The sequence below is a fragment of the Camarhynchus parvulus genome, chromosome 2, assembly GCF_901933205.1.
Source record: "Camarhynchus parvulus chromosome 2, STF_HiC, whole genome shotgun sequence".
Classification (NCBI taxonomy): Eukaryota; Metazoa; Chordata; class Aves; order Passeriformes; family Thraupidae; genus Camarhynchus; species Camarhynchus parvulus.
Window position 1 is genome coordinate 71,067,566 of NC_044572.1, and position 17,322 is coordinate 71,084,887.

General features: G+C 37.2%; 1 protein-coding gene across 3 annotated transcripts in view; it reads left to right on the forward strand.

Annotated features, from left to right (window-relative positions):
• DROSHA (drosha ribonuclease III) overlaps positions 1 to 17,322 on the forward strand; it is a 72,966-nt gene that overhangs the window by 4,977 nt on the left and 50,667 nt on the right. For all 3 annotated transcript variants that reach the window (XM_030969502.1, XM_030969510.1, XM_030969519.1), the window contains 10 exons: positions 1,139 to 1,231; positions 2,138 to 2,369; positions 2,910 to 3,051; positions 5,447 to 5,601; positions 8,597 to 8,677; positions 10,375 to 10,461; positions 10,568 to 10,654; positions 13,533 to 13,604; positions 15,151 to 15,232; positions 16,403 to 16,477. In XM_030969502.1, coding sequence (XP_030825362.1) covers positions 1,139 to 1,231; positions 2,138 to 2,369; positions 2,910 to 3,051; positions 5,447 to 5,601; positions 8,597 to 8,677; positions 10,375 to 10,461; positions 10,568 to 10,654; positions 13,533 to 13,604; positions 15,151 to 15,232; positions 16,403 to 16,477 — 1,106 coding nt within the window. The remainder of the gene's footprint in view (positions 1 to 1,138; positions 1,232 to 2,137; positions 2,370 to 2,909; positions 3,052 to 5,446; positions 5,602 to 8,596; positions 8,678 to 10,374; positions 10,462 to 10,567; positions 10,655 to 13,532; positions 13,605 to 15,150; positions 15,233 to 16,402; positions 16,478 to 17,322) is intronic.

Genomic DNA, 17,322 nt, shown 5'->3' on the forward strand with positions numbered 1-17,322 from the left:
TACTTGATAATGTATCTACTTATTTTGATTCAGAACTGTTTGCCAGACTTGGAGTTGATTTTTTTTGTGCAGCATCTGTCTCTCAAGCAAGTCAGATGGCATAGAGTACGCTCTCTGAAGATGGAAATCCATGCCTGAACAAGGCACCAACAAACAAGGATAAATGGGGCTGGGGAAAAACAATAGATAATTTATCTGAACTTTTTGCTTTGGAAATTTGCATTGTTTCATATTACGAGCGTGGAAACAAACATATATATATGTTCATAAATAATTTTGTCTCATTCTGTTAACCCACCAAGCCACTTGAGGCAGCTGTTTATAATTCCTAGTGTATCAGCAGACTAGAAGTTTTAACAGATGCACAATGACTTACCAGCTGTTAGCAGGGTATAAAAGCTGCCTATGTGATCTTTCCTGTCTAATAAATACAGTAATTTCATAGAACTATTTAGGTTGGAAAACGTCTTTAAGATCATCAAGTCCAACCTGTAACCTTATGCTGCTAACTCCTCCACTTAATTGTGCCCCTAAGTGCCACTCCTACATTTCTTTAAAGTACCCTTCAGGGGTGATGATACCACAACTTTTCTGGGCAGCTGTTCCATCACTCAATAACCCTTTGGGGGAAGAAATTTTTCCTTCAATCAAAATGAAATCTCCCCTAGTGCAGCGTGAGGCTGTCTCATTCTGTGCTTGTTAGCTGGCAGAAGTGGCTGACCCTCACCTGGCAACATGCCCCTTTCAGGCAGTTGTAGAGAGCAACAAGGTCTTCCCTGAGCCTCCTTTTCTCCAGGGCATACAACCCCAGCTCCCTCAGCTGCTTTGCCATTCATAACAGGAGAAGAGGAAAAATGGTAATAAGTCCTGTGGGGAATTCATAAATGTCACCTCTGCATGGTGTGAATTAACTCTAGTATTGAGATAGATGGCTTTGTGACAAAGGTGGAGGACATGGACGCTTGGCTGTCTTTTACAAGTTTCTTGAAGGTCAATGATGAGAACATCTGGGTTTTTAGCAGTCAGCATGTGGATGTCATTTTGCATAACATGATCTTAGGCTGCTTTAGTGTTCCTTTCAGGTAGACTGTATGAAATGCCAGATTTCTCATTTAACGCATTTTTTGAACTTTTCAAGGGAGCGGGAGAGGGAGAGGCATCGGCACCGAGACAGCAGAAGATCACCATCACCAGACAGATCCTACAAAAAGGATTACAAGAGAGCAGGCAGGTAAAGAAGGCTGCATGTGGTCTCATGAGCATTTGAGGCTCTGTGCATCCACTCACACGAGGTTTTGTGTCTGCATCTGAAACCCAAAAAAAATGAGTGTCCTAAATTTATAATAATCTACTGATGCTTGGCAGTTATCTCAAGACCTTGTAGAGTTAGAAACAGGATTAATCTCTGGAGAGAGAGAGTTTCATTGCTGTGTCCTAAAGACTTTCTCTTAAGTCTTCTAGTCTATAAAGTACCAAAATTATTTAGAGTCACTCTAGATTATCTTTTAGAGGCTTTTCTTATATTGCTGTTCCTTTCTGAATGCTGGATAGTTGAAAATATTGTAACATTATTGGTTTTGTAGGCAGAGGAGACTAAAAAAAGAGTAGGTAGTTTCCTTACTCGTCTTTCAAAAGCATTACTCTTGTGATGCACCTTGTGTTGTTCAAAGCTGTATTAGAGTAACAGAAGTGTGGGTTCTGCATAATCCTTTTATTAAAACTCAGCTTTTTTTGTCATACCAGTAGTTTGTGGGCTGTGCTTTGAAACCTCTTATTGTAACTTCTAGTTGTGACTGATGTGACTTAGTTTTCACCAATGAGTTTCTAACTTAAAATAGAAGAAATTCAACTAGAATGCAAGTAAGAATTTTAATTTAAAATGGCATGTATTTTTTTAATTATTGAATATGGCTTAAAATAAAAAACACATTGACTTTTAAGTCATTTTTATAGTAGTTTAAAACTACAAATTACTCTTGTACTCTTTATGGTGCAAGAGTAAAACACTTTAAAAGTTGGAAAGGCAGCTGGATTTTGCTGCAATGTATATGGTAGAATGACTTACTGATCTAAAGCAAACTGTTTTTCATTTTAAAATAATAAAGAGAATTGCTTTTGTTTGCTTTCTCCCACTAAGCCGGTCTCCAAGCAGAGAGAGAAAGAGAACCCGGTGGGAGGAGGACAGAGAAAGGTGGTCTGAGAACCAGAGCTCCAGTAAAGAGAAAAATTATACTGCTGTCAAAGACAAAGAATCAGAAGAGAATGCATCTGAAAAAAATGAAGAGGAAGATGAGGAATTGCTTAAGCCAGTCTGGGTTCGCTGTACCCATTCTGAAAGCTATTATTCCAATGACCCTATGGATCAAGTGGTATGTCAGTGAGAACTCTAAAATGACTGCAGACAGTCCTTTATAATATGAACCCTTCAGCAGGATCATAATTTTGTGTCATTTAATTCTTCTCTCTTCCCAATCATCTCAGTCTTTTAACCCTGTTAGGGGCTTCATTTGTTGCTGTTCTCTGTTTTCATCAGTTCCTTCTGTCTGATAGCGTTCAGATAAGTGGTACATGGCAGAGGCATACTTTTTTTTTGTCTCCAGGAGGGGAGGATCTATTTTTTTCCCTGTGTTTAACCTGTGAGCAAAAATGCCTCAAGCACCATATATTCCTGCAAATTTGGAGAAGTGCTATACCAGCAAATGAAATAATTTCTAAATGCTAGTTCACCTGGTGAAGAAATGTAATAATATGCTAAAGCTTTATTAGGTATTCCCATGTTTCAATGAAAGATCTGTCTTTCCCACCTTTTTGGATTTTTTCATGAAATGCTGATAGATGTTGACTTCTTGTGCTACTTTAACACTGTCCTTTTTTTGTTCTGTTGTTGTTATAATTTTTTTTATTAACAGGGGGATTCTACTGTGGTAGGAACAAGCAAGCTCCGGGATTTGTATGAAAAGTTTGACGAGGAGTTAGGAAAGCGACAAGCAAAGGCCAAAGCAGCCAGGCCACCATGGGAGCCACCAAAAACCAAGCTGGATGAAGATTTAGGTAGGCTGAAATGATGACAAAGCTCTGAAATGGACTAATCTAGTTAACCTGTTTTGGTAGTTGTGTGTATTTAATAATGTTGGTAAGTAATTTTAGATCCCTCCTTTGTATTTCATATCCATGGGAGTTTTACTGTAGCTTTTGATGGAAGTAGGGCTAGATTCTTTAACCAGAAAGCCTAGGGGGAAATAGGGAGTATTGAGCAAATGCTAGTTTCTTCCATGGCATAAAACACCCTGAGATGATCAGATAATCCAGAGAATGGCACATGAGAGGCTTTAAGGAGCTCCTGGTTTTACATTTCTAAAGAGCAAGCAAGAGTAGTGGTGTTAGACTCTATGCTGTAAAAGCAAACATCTGAGTTTTTCTTCAGTATTGTATTTTTGTTGTACTCTGCTTAGTATGATCAGACATCTGCAAAAGTATCAGTTTTCACAACATACTTTATCTGCATTATCTTGCCCCACCCATATGGATCTTCTGACAGTGAAATACATCCAGCAGCATCAAGTACTGGGGAAATACTGGTTGAATTAGCAGTGCAGAGGTTTTTATGGCAATTTGTCTCCTCAAAAGTCAGTGAAAGCTATTTTTCTTGGTTTGTTTTGTGAAAATTGTTGTTCTTTTCATACTTCCAGCATTACAGTGTTTCATAGTGTGTTTTTTAGTCAGTTGCTTTAGTTCAAGAAATTTGTAGGCATGTCACGAGAATTTAGATACTCTGTTGGGTTTGTTTTTTAAATATTGCTTCATGTTGGCCGGGTGAGCCACTTCAAACTCTCAGGTCTCATCTCCGTAACTCATTAAAAAGTTGCATATCAAAAATTCCAAAGCCGAAATGCAGGCATAATTATATGGTTACATGCTGATGGTATAAAAGGATGCAGTGAAGAGGGACGAAAAAAACTGAATACAGATGAAATAAAATGTGAACTTACTTTTGTAAAGGAGTTCTTCACATTTTTTTGGAGAGTGAATTTGCATATATTTAAACTCCTTCAAGAATCTCTAGCAAAGTTAACTGTAGGGTTTTTAGGAGGTGTTTTTACATGTGTGGATGAATCAAGGACATGGCTGCTGTGCTCAACATACCTGTGTAAATCCCTCATTCCTTAGATCTCTGAGGAAGAAAGCCTGCTGCTCCAGGCTAAAATATGATAGGGCCAAGGGCAACTTCTGCATTTTCTTTTTCCTCTCTTTCTGGAGAGCCCTGTGTCTTCACTGTTCCCCTGGGTGACTTGGTGTCCGTGCCAGCTTCTCCTACAGCCAGGTAGTGTCTAGTAGTTTGTCTTACTTTGTACTTCAGTAAAGGCTGTCTCTGTTCTGACTTGTGTTAGCAGCAATCATGTGTTGCAGTGGGATAGCAGTGCCATTCAGGAACACTTTTAGATAATGAAAGGCTGATGATGGAAGAAATTCTTTCCTGTGAGGGCAGTGAGGCACTGGAACAGGTTGCCTAGAGAAGTTATGGATGTCCTATCCCTAGCAATGTTCAAAGCCAGGCTGGATGGGGCACCGAGCAACCTGGTCTAGTGGGAGGTATCCCTCTTCATGGCAAAGGAATTGGAATTAGATAGTCTTTAAGGCTCCTCCCAACCCAAACCATACCATGATTGTATAATTTCAACACATGACATTGAAAAGTTCTGTGTTAGTATTTTGAAACTCCAGCTTACTCTCACAGGTTCCATGCATATTTTGCACCTGAAAATAAACTTCTGTATTAATCAGATGTATATCAGAGAACGTTTGAAACTTACGTTATTTGTAGGAATACATGTGCACACTTTGTGAGGAACCTATTTCAGATGAGCATAGATGACCTACGTAAACCGTGTGTTCCAAGGATGTATTTTAATAACACCTTATGACAAATTATGAACTCTGTAAAAATGCATCTTGAAAAAAAAAAAAAGGAAGACATTTTCCTAGTGATGTTTTCTCATTTTCTCTCTCTCCTTTTTCTTTCGACTGAGGAGAGTCTTATGTTCACTAAAAATGTGTACTTTGAAACCATAGTTTCACAGTATTTGAATAGTAATATATTTGCTCTTATGTCAAAACTAAAAAATAGAAGAAACTTTGCATTTTAGTCCAAGAATAAAATAAGCTTTACTTGCATACTGGTAAATGTCTTGGCTATGAAGGCATTTATATAAATTGGAGCTGAGGATATCTGTGGAAATGAGTGACTAAAATTGCCTGCATAAGAAAGGGAGTCACTCCACAGTACCACAGGAGATTAGAGATACTGAGATCAAGGTTTTTGTGTGGGTTTTTTGTTTTTTTTAATGTTAACTCCAGACTTTAATTCATGATAGAGAGTGCATTGCTATGGAGAAGAGAGCATGTGGAAGTGTTTTTCAGCCATCTTTATTTCTTCTGTGTGAATCAGAGAGCTCCAGTGAGTCAGAGTGTGACTCCGAAGATGACAGCAGCTGCTCCAGCAGTTCAGATTCAGATGTTATTGACGTCATTGCAGAAATTAAGCGTAAAAAAGCACACCCTGATCGTCTCCACGAGGAATTGTGGTACAATGATCCAGGACAGGTAGGGTGTGAGGGAAAAGTACTGGGTGTCCAAAGGTCATTCTCCCAATACATTGAAAATTTTGTTGTCAAACATGCAGAATGACTTCTATTTCAGAATGCTTTCTTTACCCCTGTTTTCCCTTTTCTCTCTCATCTTCTTCAAAGCACTTCACTTTTGATTTCAAGAGTGTAGTTCCAGCTAATTAATCCTGGGGAGTATTCAGTTGGAATTATGTCGGACAGTGTTAATAAAAACTGCATGCTAACAATGTGCTAATGCTGTCCTTTTAGCCTTGATATAAAGGTACACAACTGGAGAAAAGGCAATATGTTTACATCCTTTACAAATTTTTCACCTTAAGCTCTTGGCTCATAATGATAAATAATGTTCTAAATATGCAGTTAATGCTTCTAATTTCTTGTCTAATGGTTCTTTTGTAATTGCATGGAGATTGTAGTTCTCATTAAATGTAATTGCTGAGCTCATGAAGTGCTGTTTTGCATGTACACATTGCACAGAAGACTAGTTTTTGTTTGCAAATCCACTATCTTCATCTTTCTTACTTAAGTATTTTACAATCTATTCTCTCATTTCATGTGGCACCTCAGTAAATTTATTTTTCTGTCGCTTTGTGTGATGTATGAGTTTGGCATGCAACAAATCATAATGTGAAGAGATACTGGAGTGCATATTGCCACTGTGGTAATTCAAAAGTCTGTTGAATATTCTATTACAGATTCATATTTATGCTTCTAGTTAAAAAGATGATTGAGCATAGCTAGCTGTTTTTATTTGTATGGAAAACAAAATTAGCAAACTGTTCAGATATTTAACAGAAAAAAATGTATAGCTCTTGGGCACACTTCAAAGTAATGTTCTACGAAGAATATTAACAGAAAAAAAAAATGAAATGACTGTAGAAGGAATAGATCCAGGAATGTTTGGTATATGAATTTCCTGCTGAAAAACGTACTTTACAAAAAACTTTCTTGAGACTGACTCTTGATTTTTCTTGAAAAGGCTAAAATCAATCATGGTGAGCCTGTCAGTGCTGTACTACTTCTGTGTAGATTTTATTTGAAAACAATTTATGAAGTTTTCATAGATATTTATCTGCTTTCTCTCAATAAATAAAACAGGAAGGATTGCCATGCACTCTGACATGTACAGGTACACCATCTGACTTGGATCTAGATTTGTGGGATGGATCTTCCCAACCCTTCAATCTGAGAAGCTTGTTTGTTAATTTGGATAATCTCCAGCAGTGCTGACAGTTGCCAGAAAATAAATTGTTAAATTCAGTACCACCACAGTGGCTTTTGCCTTACAAATGTGATGTGCTTGTTTGCATTGCTCTGTCGGTCAGAGAAGGCATTGCCTATATAAATTTGTGATCTCTCACCAACATTTTAACATCAATTCATGATGGCTCTCTGCAATCTCTGCATTTTTTTTTCTATAAGCAGTGTTGTTAGGGACAAGATAGATATGTATCTGATTGCTTCTCAAGTCTTGGGCTTTACAAGTGCTTCACATCTCTCTCAGTTTTGGCCTGTGCATTTGAAATAACAGAGGCTGTGTTTGTGCAGAACAGTTCTAAGAATTAAGGATGAGATTTTCAAAAATACATGATGATTATTTAAATAGCCTCATTGGATGCTGAGTTTTGGAGCACTGATGAGCAATTAGATGTTGACTGCTTTGTTAATTCTCTTCTGTCTTGTTGCTGTACAAGCCAGTGAGAAAGTTTGCCTCTGCCTATGAGCATGACTCTTATTTCTTTAAACCTGTTCTTTCCTCGAGGGTCTCGGAGTATGGGAAAGACTGTGGGAACAGCAGGCTGTCACATCACTCCATTGTTAAGATTGTGTGATTAAGTTTCCAAAGGAGTAGGGAAGTGTCCTCCTTCTTATGTTCCTTTGCACATATGCATTGTGCCAGTCTGAAGAAACTGAGGTTAACATCAAAACTTAAAGGTTGTGTCCCTATTCCAGCTGCCTAAAGCTAACAATGACGGTGGTTTTGTGATTCTTGCTTCCTGTGGTATCTTCACATTGTATCTAACATGTGATGATGCCATTTAGCCCCACCGTGGATGCTGTTTATGTTTTCAAATTACTTGTAATAGCATGGAAAGTTCTGCTGGTTTTTCTATTGCATTGCAAGTTTATTGTTTGTTTGGTTGGTTTTTTTTCTCCAAGGCTAAAAGAAGTTTAACTTCTTGGATTCAGGCTTTGATTAAAAACTGGGGTTGGGAACTTAATTTGTTTTTCTGGTTTGTTACTGGGCTTCTTATGTTAGATTTCTGCAATGAGCATAATGTAAGAGCAGAAAGCTTAAGCCTGTTGCAGTAGTTGATAGTCTGCATTGATCTTTGTCATGAAAGTGAAAAGAAGGACGCCAGCTTTATGATGTATTGCATTGGCCCTTTCTGGTATAGGCACTTGATGCACCCATACAGAATACTCTAGTGAGTATTTTTTCCCCTTTTATCTTTTCTACTGATCTATTGACAGGATGTATTTGAAGTGTTCCTATCAGTTCTTTAAAGTACCAAGTAAAATATTTGAATGGCCTGCATTTTAGAGGAGAGCCTTGTTCCATGGCAGAGGGCTTAGTTGAGGATGGGTTTTTCCATCAGAGAACTCAGTGGACCTGTTTGAATATGAAATATTCATGTAAATATTGACACATGCATGTTTAGGATCTGAATTTTATTTTAGGCAGTCGGCATGCTCTTTGTGTATAGAAGCAATGGAAAAGAGGTATATTATAGCAGGGTGGTAGAATTCTGCTGAGAATGTTTTTCCATCTTGTGCTTCTGAAACAGTGATGAAGTTCTGATGCTGCTGTGCATTAGTCCACAGTGTTTTTGGTTTTATTGGCTTAAGAACATCCACTTAATCTAAGCATGACAGGCTTTTAGAAGCATCAGCACTCAGGGTATTAAAACCAACATACTTTTCCAAAACCACTTTTCAATAAAACCAGAATCCTATTTTGTTTTTGACAGATGAATGATGGACCTCTGTGCAAATGCAGTGCTAAAGCCCGGCGAACAGGAATAAGACATGGCATTTATCCTGGCGAAGAGGTATTAGTAATTCTAAGGATTGCAATTATGAATACAAACTTGCAGCTGTATATTCCTACTTGGGTTGATTTGAGGGGGTTTTCCCATGATTTATGGGCTGAGTGAAAAAAACCTCTTATGCAGCTTCAAATCACTTAGTTTCATAACCTCATATTTGTAATACAATACTGGTAATGAAATCCTCCTGGAAATAAAGAAAACTTTTGCCTGTGTTTAGTTTTAGGATTGTTTGGGTTCTTTTTTTTAAGTTTCTGAAACACGATTGTGTTAATAGAAAAGAATTGTGATCAAAGATCTGCTATCTTCAAGTGGATGAATGTGTTGTGAGGGGCCCACTTTGTGAAGTGATTGCTTTAAAAGAAAAGCAAATAGTAATTCTGCTGCTGAAAGAAGCAGAAGGCTTGTCAGGAGGCAGTCTTGCCTTAGCACGTAGGCTTTACTGCTTATCTTCATACTTTTTCTTGAAAAATCTTATTTTTCAGTTGGCCTTCTTACGTATATTTACTGAAACAATTGTTTATTTATCTGCAGTTAAGGACTTACGAACATTTCTGTGAATTGAGTTCAGAAAATTCACTTTGGTCTGAAGCTTACTATAAATTTCTCCAGTTCAGGATCATCTATTCTTCCCCATGTTTGCATCTAGGGTTCTTGCAGAAAAGGAACAAAATTTAGGAGGAGAAAACTACTATATATAAAACTTGCTGCATGAAGGCAGCTGCTCCCTGGAACAGTGCCATCTGAGAATCCCAGGTTTCACAAAATCTCCTTGGATGTAATGCTTTTCACAGTGTCCTGTAGGTGGAACTGCCTACTTTTGAACTAGCTTGTTTGCAGCTGCCTTGTCACAGCTGTGAGAAGCTTATTTTGGGGCTGAAGAACCACCTTCCTTACTGCCAGAGCAGTGTAGTGGTGTAGCTGTATTGTCATTGCCACAGGCCAGCTTTTGTCCTGCAATTCAGAAGAGTACCCTGCTCACTGCAGTGGTTTTATTCTTTTTCCCAGATTATTCCAAACAGGCTGGTGGTAGCCTCTGAACTGCAGTGAGTTGTATGTAGGGCATATGAAACAGTGGTTTTGTCTGACTGTTGAGGGGTTTAGGTCTTTACACAGAACTGCTTCAGAACAAGCTGGAAGGAAACATGAAATCACAGGTGTCTGGCTGCCTTTGGATCTCAAAGTCAAGCATTACAACCTGGGAGATAAGAGAGCGGTGTTACCAGTACCGCTTCTGTGATGATCAACTAATCCCTTCTCTTCAGGCCTCAGATTTCCCCCAGGCAAATGAGCAGATACCTGTCTATCTTGATGATGTACTTTGAGATCTTCTCATGTGATGTCCAGGCTCCTCTTTGTGAGCTTTTAAAATGCATTTCCTGAAACAGATTTATATAAGAGAGGAAATCAGTCTGGAATGTAAACAGCTAACTGTTGTGTATAAGAGAGATGGAGAGTTAAATGCAAAATGAAAAAACAAAGCCCCATTTTGCTTTTGAATAGCTTTAAAAATATTTCTTAATGTGAAAATGGAAATAAGGCCACACTTTCTTCCTTCCCAGAATGCTTAATTATGACTACCTGCTTTTATTTAATTTTTCCTAATGCATATTTCATGGTTATTAGAAATGCTTTATTCTGTCTTTTAATCTAAATTTGCCTTGACTCTACACATAATTCTACTTATCTCTTTCTTTAAGCCCATTAAACCATGTCGTCCCATGACCAACAATGCTGGAAGACTGTACCACTACCGAATTACTGTGTCACCTCCCACAAATTTCTTAGTAAGTACTTTATAAATAATTCAAACTAGGACTCTGATTTTGTTTTCTGTGTCAAAAAGATACTGCTTTTTGCTTACTCCCTGGTGGTTTTGTTTGCTTTCTTAAGACAGACAGACCTACTGTTATTGAGTATGATGACCATGAGTATATCTTTGAAGGGTTCTCCATGTTTGCACATGCCCCGCTTACAAACGTAAGTATGGTCATTGCTGCATACTTTTAAGTTTCATACAGGGTATTTCTTTAGAAGGTGCTCGTTCTGCCCTGAAGCAAAACATCTCTCAAACAACAATACATGTATGCTACAAACATCTTACCAGCACTGGGCACAGGGGAAAGATAGTTGTGCTAATGAATCTCAGGTTTTGTCTTGACTGATTGTGGTAGGCAGCGTCTTTGAACTGTGACTGAAGCTGTGATGTGCATCGAAGTAATGTTTTTATGTGTTTCACAGTTTGGAAGCGAATTAAACCATGGAAGAACTTTTCAAGACTACTAATTGGATTTAAATTGGCTGAGTGGGTTTACTAAGTTGGCAAAGTTTAAAAAATAGCAATAACAACAAAAAAAGCTTTTCCTTTTAAGTGACAAATGAAATTTTTCAGAGATCCACTCTAAAGGATTTTCTCTCTTAAAATTTACCTAGATGTATCCAATACTATCCAATACCTCGATGTAGCAGTTGTTCAGCTTCTTCAGGATCTAGCAAGTTACAATTTTTAGTAAAAGTTATAGATATGTACAGGTGTTTAATTTTGTCTTTTGAAAGCACATCTAACAAGGAAAGCACACGATTGGTACCTGACTGCCTTGCTTTTACAGTATAAGCTGAGTTAGCCAAACATGAATGGAAAAGATGCAGATTCTTAATTTCAGTACAGTTGAAGATTTTTTTGTTATCTTGGTAATTTCAAGGTTTTGTCATAAAGTTCAGTGTGTGTTAGTTTCTATGGTTTTTATACCTATTACTAGCTACTTCACCAGTGCCACAACTCAGTGGATGGTTGTCAACACAGGATGGAACATACATAATGGATATGATAACACTTCACTTCTGGTGGTCAGGAGAAGGGAATCTTGTTGAGAAGTCAGTGAGAGAGTGGAGTTCAGCCTCTGGCAGGGCAATGGGAAGCACTGCTACCCAGTAGCATTAACTCAGCCTTGGGGTTCAAGGCAAATTTTTCTCAAGGCTTTATGTTTTCACTTTGCAAATGAGCAAAAAGGAACAGTTTTGTTTTACTCACATTAAATAATAAAGATAGCCCCTTATCTTTAAAATTTTTGTGTCTACTCTGTGACAGGAAGGCAGAGAGTTATGGAAATCATCAATATACAGGCAACAAGGAAAAATCTTCTTTGATATGAATAGTTGGTGAAGCTGTTAAGCTTACTGTAAAATGCATGTTTACATGTACTTCCAGGTAGGGGAAGTGATCAGCTACAAATGATTCTTTTTGACAGAGTTGAATACAAAGCCACGCTGTGGTGCCAATTCCTGTTAATAACAGATACACAGCCCTTTGGAAGGAATCCCTTGATGTGATGAGATGATTTTGGCATACATCATAAAACCTGCTCTTTGAAGGACACTTCAGAACATATTTGGTAAAATGGAGGTTGCAAAAGGTAGTAAAAATAGAGAGCTGAACACCAACATCAATATCTGCAGTATGTAATCTTAGGTTTGCATAATTAGGATTATTACTGAATTACTACTGTTATTACTGAGTAATAATTGAGAAGCTCAAGTATTAGGGAAAATGGTTAGTGCAGTCTTAGAAAAAATTATTTTCATGTTATAAATACCAAACCAATTTTATAGTACCAACCATGTGCTCCTTTAATGTGTATTTGCTTGTGTACATGGAACTCCAGTTCAAGGAGATCTTAGTTGTGGTCACTTCTCTAAAGTATTCAGCTTCTAGTTTAAATTATGTGTTAGGAAGTAAGTAAACAATCTCTGAGCTTTTTTTTAAGTCTCACTGATTTAAGTGTGCAAGGTTTTCATCTGCTCAGATTCTAAATGGTATATTTAGCTTCCAAGGTTTTGGGAGGGTTTTGTATTCACATTTAATACTGTATCAAATCATAAGAAATGCAGTTTTGTTTGGTGCAGTTTTGTAATTTATCAATCTATCAATAGATTTTTTGTAGATATCAATAGATTTTTGTAGACAAAATAGTCTAATGTTTGACAGTGGTCTGTAAGAAGATGCAAGCAGAATATTGCACTTAAGAGATGTACATTTATTTCATTGCAACCCCAGCACTGTTCAGATATTTGTGTGGTTATAAAGGAAAAATAACCTTGGGTTGCTTCACTTTCACAGATCATGGAATTGTTCTAACATTGTTTCATACCTTTGAGGCCAGTGAGTAGTAAAATATGGTAAGAGCTGTAGATGTGTAAGGGAAAATCAGGCATTTTTGTAGTCTTTTAGGAATTTAGCTTTTTTTCTCAGAAAATCCCATTAAAAATGAAACACCTTCAGCAAATTATGGACTGTAAAAAGGTTTAAAAAAGAATTAAATGTTTGTCTTGCTAGCTAGTCAGATGAAGTTGAGAATATTTATGGCACGAATTTAGTATAAAACTGCAATTTATTCCTAAGCTATAGCATTTGACTTAAAACTGCATTTTAAGACAGTACAGCTGACAGAACTGGCAGTGTGCTGAAAACACCTTGCTTTCAGGTCATTCTGTCAATCTGACATGCTGTGTCACAAATAAATTCACTTGCAAATGTCCAATTGAAAGAAGATAGAGGTTTACTGAGGTTTACAGGTGTACTTTTTCTCCTAAAGAAAATTCCATCTCCAGTAGATGGCATTATTTAACTTTCCTTCACCATCCCTCCTGTCAGCACTGTGTTTTATTATTGATGTGGAGGCTGGAGCTGGTACTCCCTTTACACATGCTTGTGTTCTTGTCTTTGCATGATCCCCCAGAGCAGCTGTTTTAGTAAGGGCCCTTTTCAGCAGACAGTACTACCTTTGCATACAAAATTGTGTTAACAATACATTTGATGCTGTATAGTTTTTAATGCTGAAAATTTTCTCTTTTCTTCCAGATTCCTCTATGCAAAGTAATCAGGTTTAACATTGACTATACAATTCATTTCATTGAGGAGATGATGCCTGAGGTAAGATGGAAAATTAGTCTAAAAGTCAGAGTAGGTTATGAGTTGTTGGTATGTTTCATGGATTAAACTCTTTAGTGTCCCACCTTGTGAGATCTTAAGAGACTGTCTCTGTTCTGAGCGAGTGACAAACAGAACTTGAATTTATAGGTATTAGCATAAATCCAACTACCTTAAATTAAAACAATTAAAATCAAACAATAAGTGCTTATATCATAGGTTCCTTTCATTTTAAGTTTTATGCAATATCTGTAAATTGAAGTAGGCATTACCCTTCTCTTACATCTGACAAAAATAAGGCATGTGGAGGTACTCCTTTGCCAGGACCGCATAAGACAATGGCGGAGCTGAAACTTAATCAGAAGTTTGAAGTGCTGAAGATTGCTTATCAGTACTTAATATAAGCTGTTGCCAAAACAAATTTCCTGTGGATACAAACAAAGTGCATTGAGTTCATAATCTGTTTGTGGAGGGGTTTTTTATTACTAATTAATGCCTGGTGGAGCCAGTTTGTGAAGTAAGTTGCTGCAGTGGAACAGTGTGTATAGGTACAGAAGCACCCCTGCATATTAACTACGAAGATTGGATCAGTATTTAATTTAGTCATATATATTTATATTTTTCTTTCTAGTTATCTCCTTTTCTGTTGCTCAGTGGCATCTAAATTTGTGCAACAGTCCTGAAAAGCCTCAGAAAGAATAATGTGATCAAAGCAATTAATTTCTTGATAATGAATGTACTATGTTGTCTGCAGATCTTGAACTGAAACAACAAATGGCCACCAAGCAAAATAGGGAAGTTACCATTTGGGAGGGCTTCTGGGTAAATGGTTACAGCATTATTTGCAGACTATCTTTACTCATGATTTTTGAAAGAGATTGTGGTGTTGAGTTTGGAATTTATGGCCGATATCATACATGCGCAATTTATATCAATCTGGCCTGATTCTGTTTGGTCATGAAAGTTTATATGTTCGTCTGCTGAAGGAGCCATTTCTTCACTTGATGAATAGAATCTGGTTTTGGGGGTTTTTTCCCCATTTCATCTTTTTTCTTTTTCTTCTGTTGGCTATTTAGGTAATAATCTTTAATTTGTGTTGTACTCATACTTGCTATGGAAGTGATCATCATACCACAGATCGTGACTTATAAATGTTTATTATGAACATGTGGGAAAAAGTGAACTATGATAAAGAATATTTCTCAGAAATGTGTCATCTGCTTAGCTTGCTTAGGTGGCAATAGTTTTAGTGCTTGGCAGATTATTGCAGATTTATAATTTTTGCCTGTACTGTTGATTTGGACATTGAGTGAAAAGGGTTCTATACCATTCTTTCTTGACAATGCTTTCTTGAAGAGACCACTGTGCTACATTAGATTAGATGATCACAAGTATATCAATACTGTTTCCAGAACCCAGTATCTAGTGGTTGGCAGATATGAAGACACTGTTTTTTTTCATTGTGTTGTATTTAACTATATATGAATGGCATTATTTGTATTACAGTATTATATATTTATAGTTTTATTCTGTTTTTTTGTTTCTCCAGAATTTTTGTGTGAGAGGCCTTGAACTGTTCTCTTCATATCTATTCAAAGATATTTTGGAATTGTATGACTGGAATCTTAAAGGTAGTGTTCTCTTTGAGAGGGTCCTCAAAATAGCAATGTAACTGTTGTTTTCCATGAGAGGGACAAACTTCATCTACTCTTCAAGAAGATGAAATTAGAGCTCAGTAGTGTGAGCTGTAGCAATGAAAATGCACTGACTTGGCACTGTATTCTCACAAATAAAACTGAATCTCTGCCTTGATCCAGAACTTTTATATTTAATCAAACAGTAAATATTACTGTAAATTTAATATTACAGAGTATCATGTGCATGGTATTTTGAAAGTCAAGGTGTCAGGTAGAGTATTCTCTTATTTTACAAGCTAACAACAAGTTGCTCGTACAGTATTTTCCTGCTGTCAACTCAGAAAGCAGTGTCATACAGACAGCTGTGGAGAGTTAAGGTTATCATTATAGCTGAATGTTTGTGTCTTTTGACAAGATGAAAATGCTTCTTTCTGCGAAGACCGCAACAAAGGAGGATGGTCTAAAAGAGAAATGAGGGTATTAGAGGAATTGCATTTCAGTATCTGTAGGGTGACTTGACTTTGTCTGTGGAGTTGCAGTCTGCACTTTATGTAGTTAAGCCAAAGAGCACACAGGTTTAGTAGATTTTGTGCAGCCTTTGGTTTGATACTAAATATATTCTAGTATCAGTATTGTCTTTCCTGTCACTGCTTCTGATTGTTCTTTCTTTTTTAGCACCAGGTACTTACAGGTTTAGTTTTTATTTTCTTGCAAAGCTTGATAAAATGAATAGGAAAGTAAAAAAAACCAAAACCTCACAAAACAGTACTGTGGAAATTTCCATGTTCCCGTTGTTACGGTGAACAAAAACCACCTCACTAATTGGAGGAGATAAACTCATGCTTGTACCTGTAAGGCTTAAGTATAATAATTAATTGATTATATAAACCAATCTTTTTCTCTTACTGTTTTATTTAAAAGTAGTGGGTTTTTTGTTAGGTTCTTATTATTTTTAAATTATTTAGATTTCCTTTAAATTGTGTGAAAGCTTTCATTACAAGTTGGTTCTCTGTTCTTTTTTTTTTGTTACTTTCTGGACTGAAACTTTAACCCTATCAAATGTAATCACCATTCATTGATTTTATCTGCAGCCAAGTTGCCTCTGTTCTCGTTTTGCAAATACATTTCTGTTCATAAATTTTCTGTATTTTTTTCGTATTTAAGGTCCTTCACTTGAAAATGATTCTATTTCCTGTCCCAGATACCACTTCATGCCGCGGTTTGTGAGATTTCTCCCAGGTAACCTTTGTATTATATAGCTTTATACTGATCAGATCTAAAAATCATATAAAATAACCAAAAACAAAACAGAAAACAACCCTATCCCCCAGAAGAAAAACCTCCACAAAAAAACCTTTACTGCAAGTCAAATAGTTCAGTCAATGCAGAGATCTGGTGCTTCTACCTGAAGTCTTTAGTGCTTGCTGGTAGTGTGGATGGTTTGCTCAGAACTGGAATTCAGATGGACAGGCTAAGTCTTGCTTCCAGCTTTTGTGTCTGTAGTCATTTTAGGCAGTACTGGGTCCTCCTTGGTGTGCTCTGTGATGGAGCTGTGACATTTGAGGAGTGCTGTTATCTAATCTTGCACATTTCATGTGGCCCCAGCTCTTCAGGGTACCATGTGGTTGGATTACAATTCTTGATGAGCAAGGGTCAGCACCATTGACACCCCTGAGCACTTGTTTTCTGATAGTTTCTTTATCCTAATGCAAGCTTAGTCCTTGTAGCAAACAGTGAAAGACAAAAGCCATCATTCCAATGCAGTTCAACCCTGGCCTGCCAGCCAAGGACAATGTGGAGCATTGCGCTCATTTTGAGGGAATGGCTTACGTAACACGTCCTAAGACGCCAGGACAGACTTTCAGTTGATGTAAATGTCATAACTCCATTGAAAATGTCCTTCTGAGATCCTGCCAGTGATTGCTCCAGGAGGGTTGTGTGGACAGAAGGATGTGTTTCAGCTGTGGTATTTAGGGTGCAGATGAAATAAGGAACAACGTTCATCAAGAGGGCTGTGACCTGGAGGTGCTTTCTGGTCTGGGCTTTGAAATTTTATTGGGATATTAATTATAGCTGGTGCACAA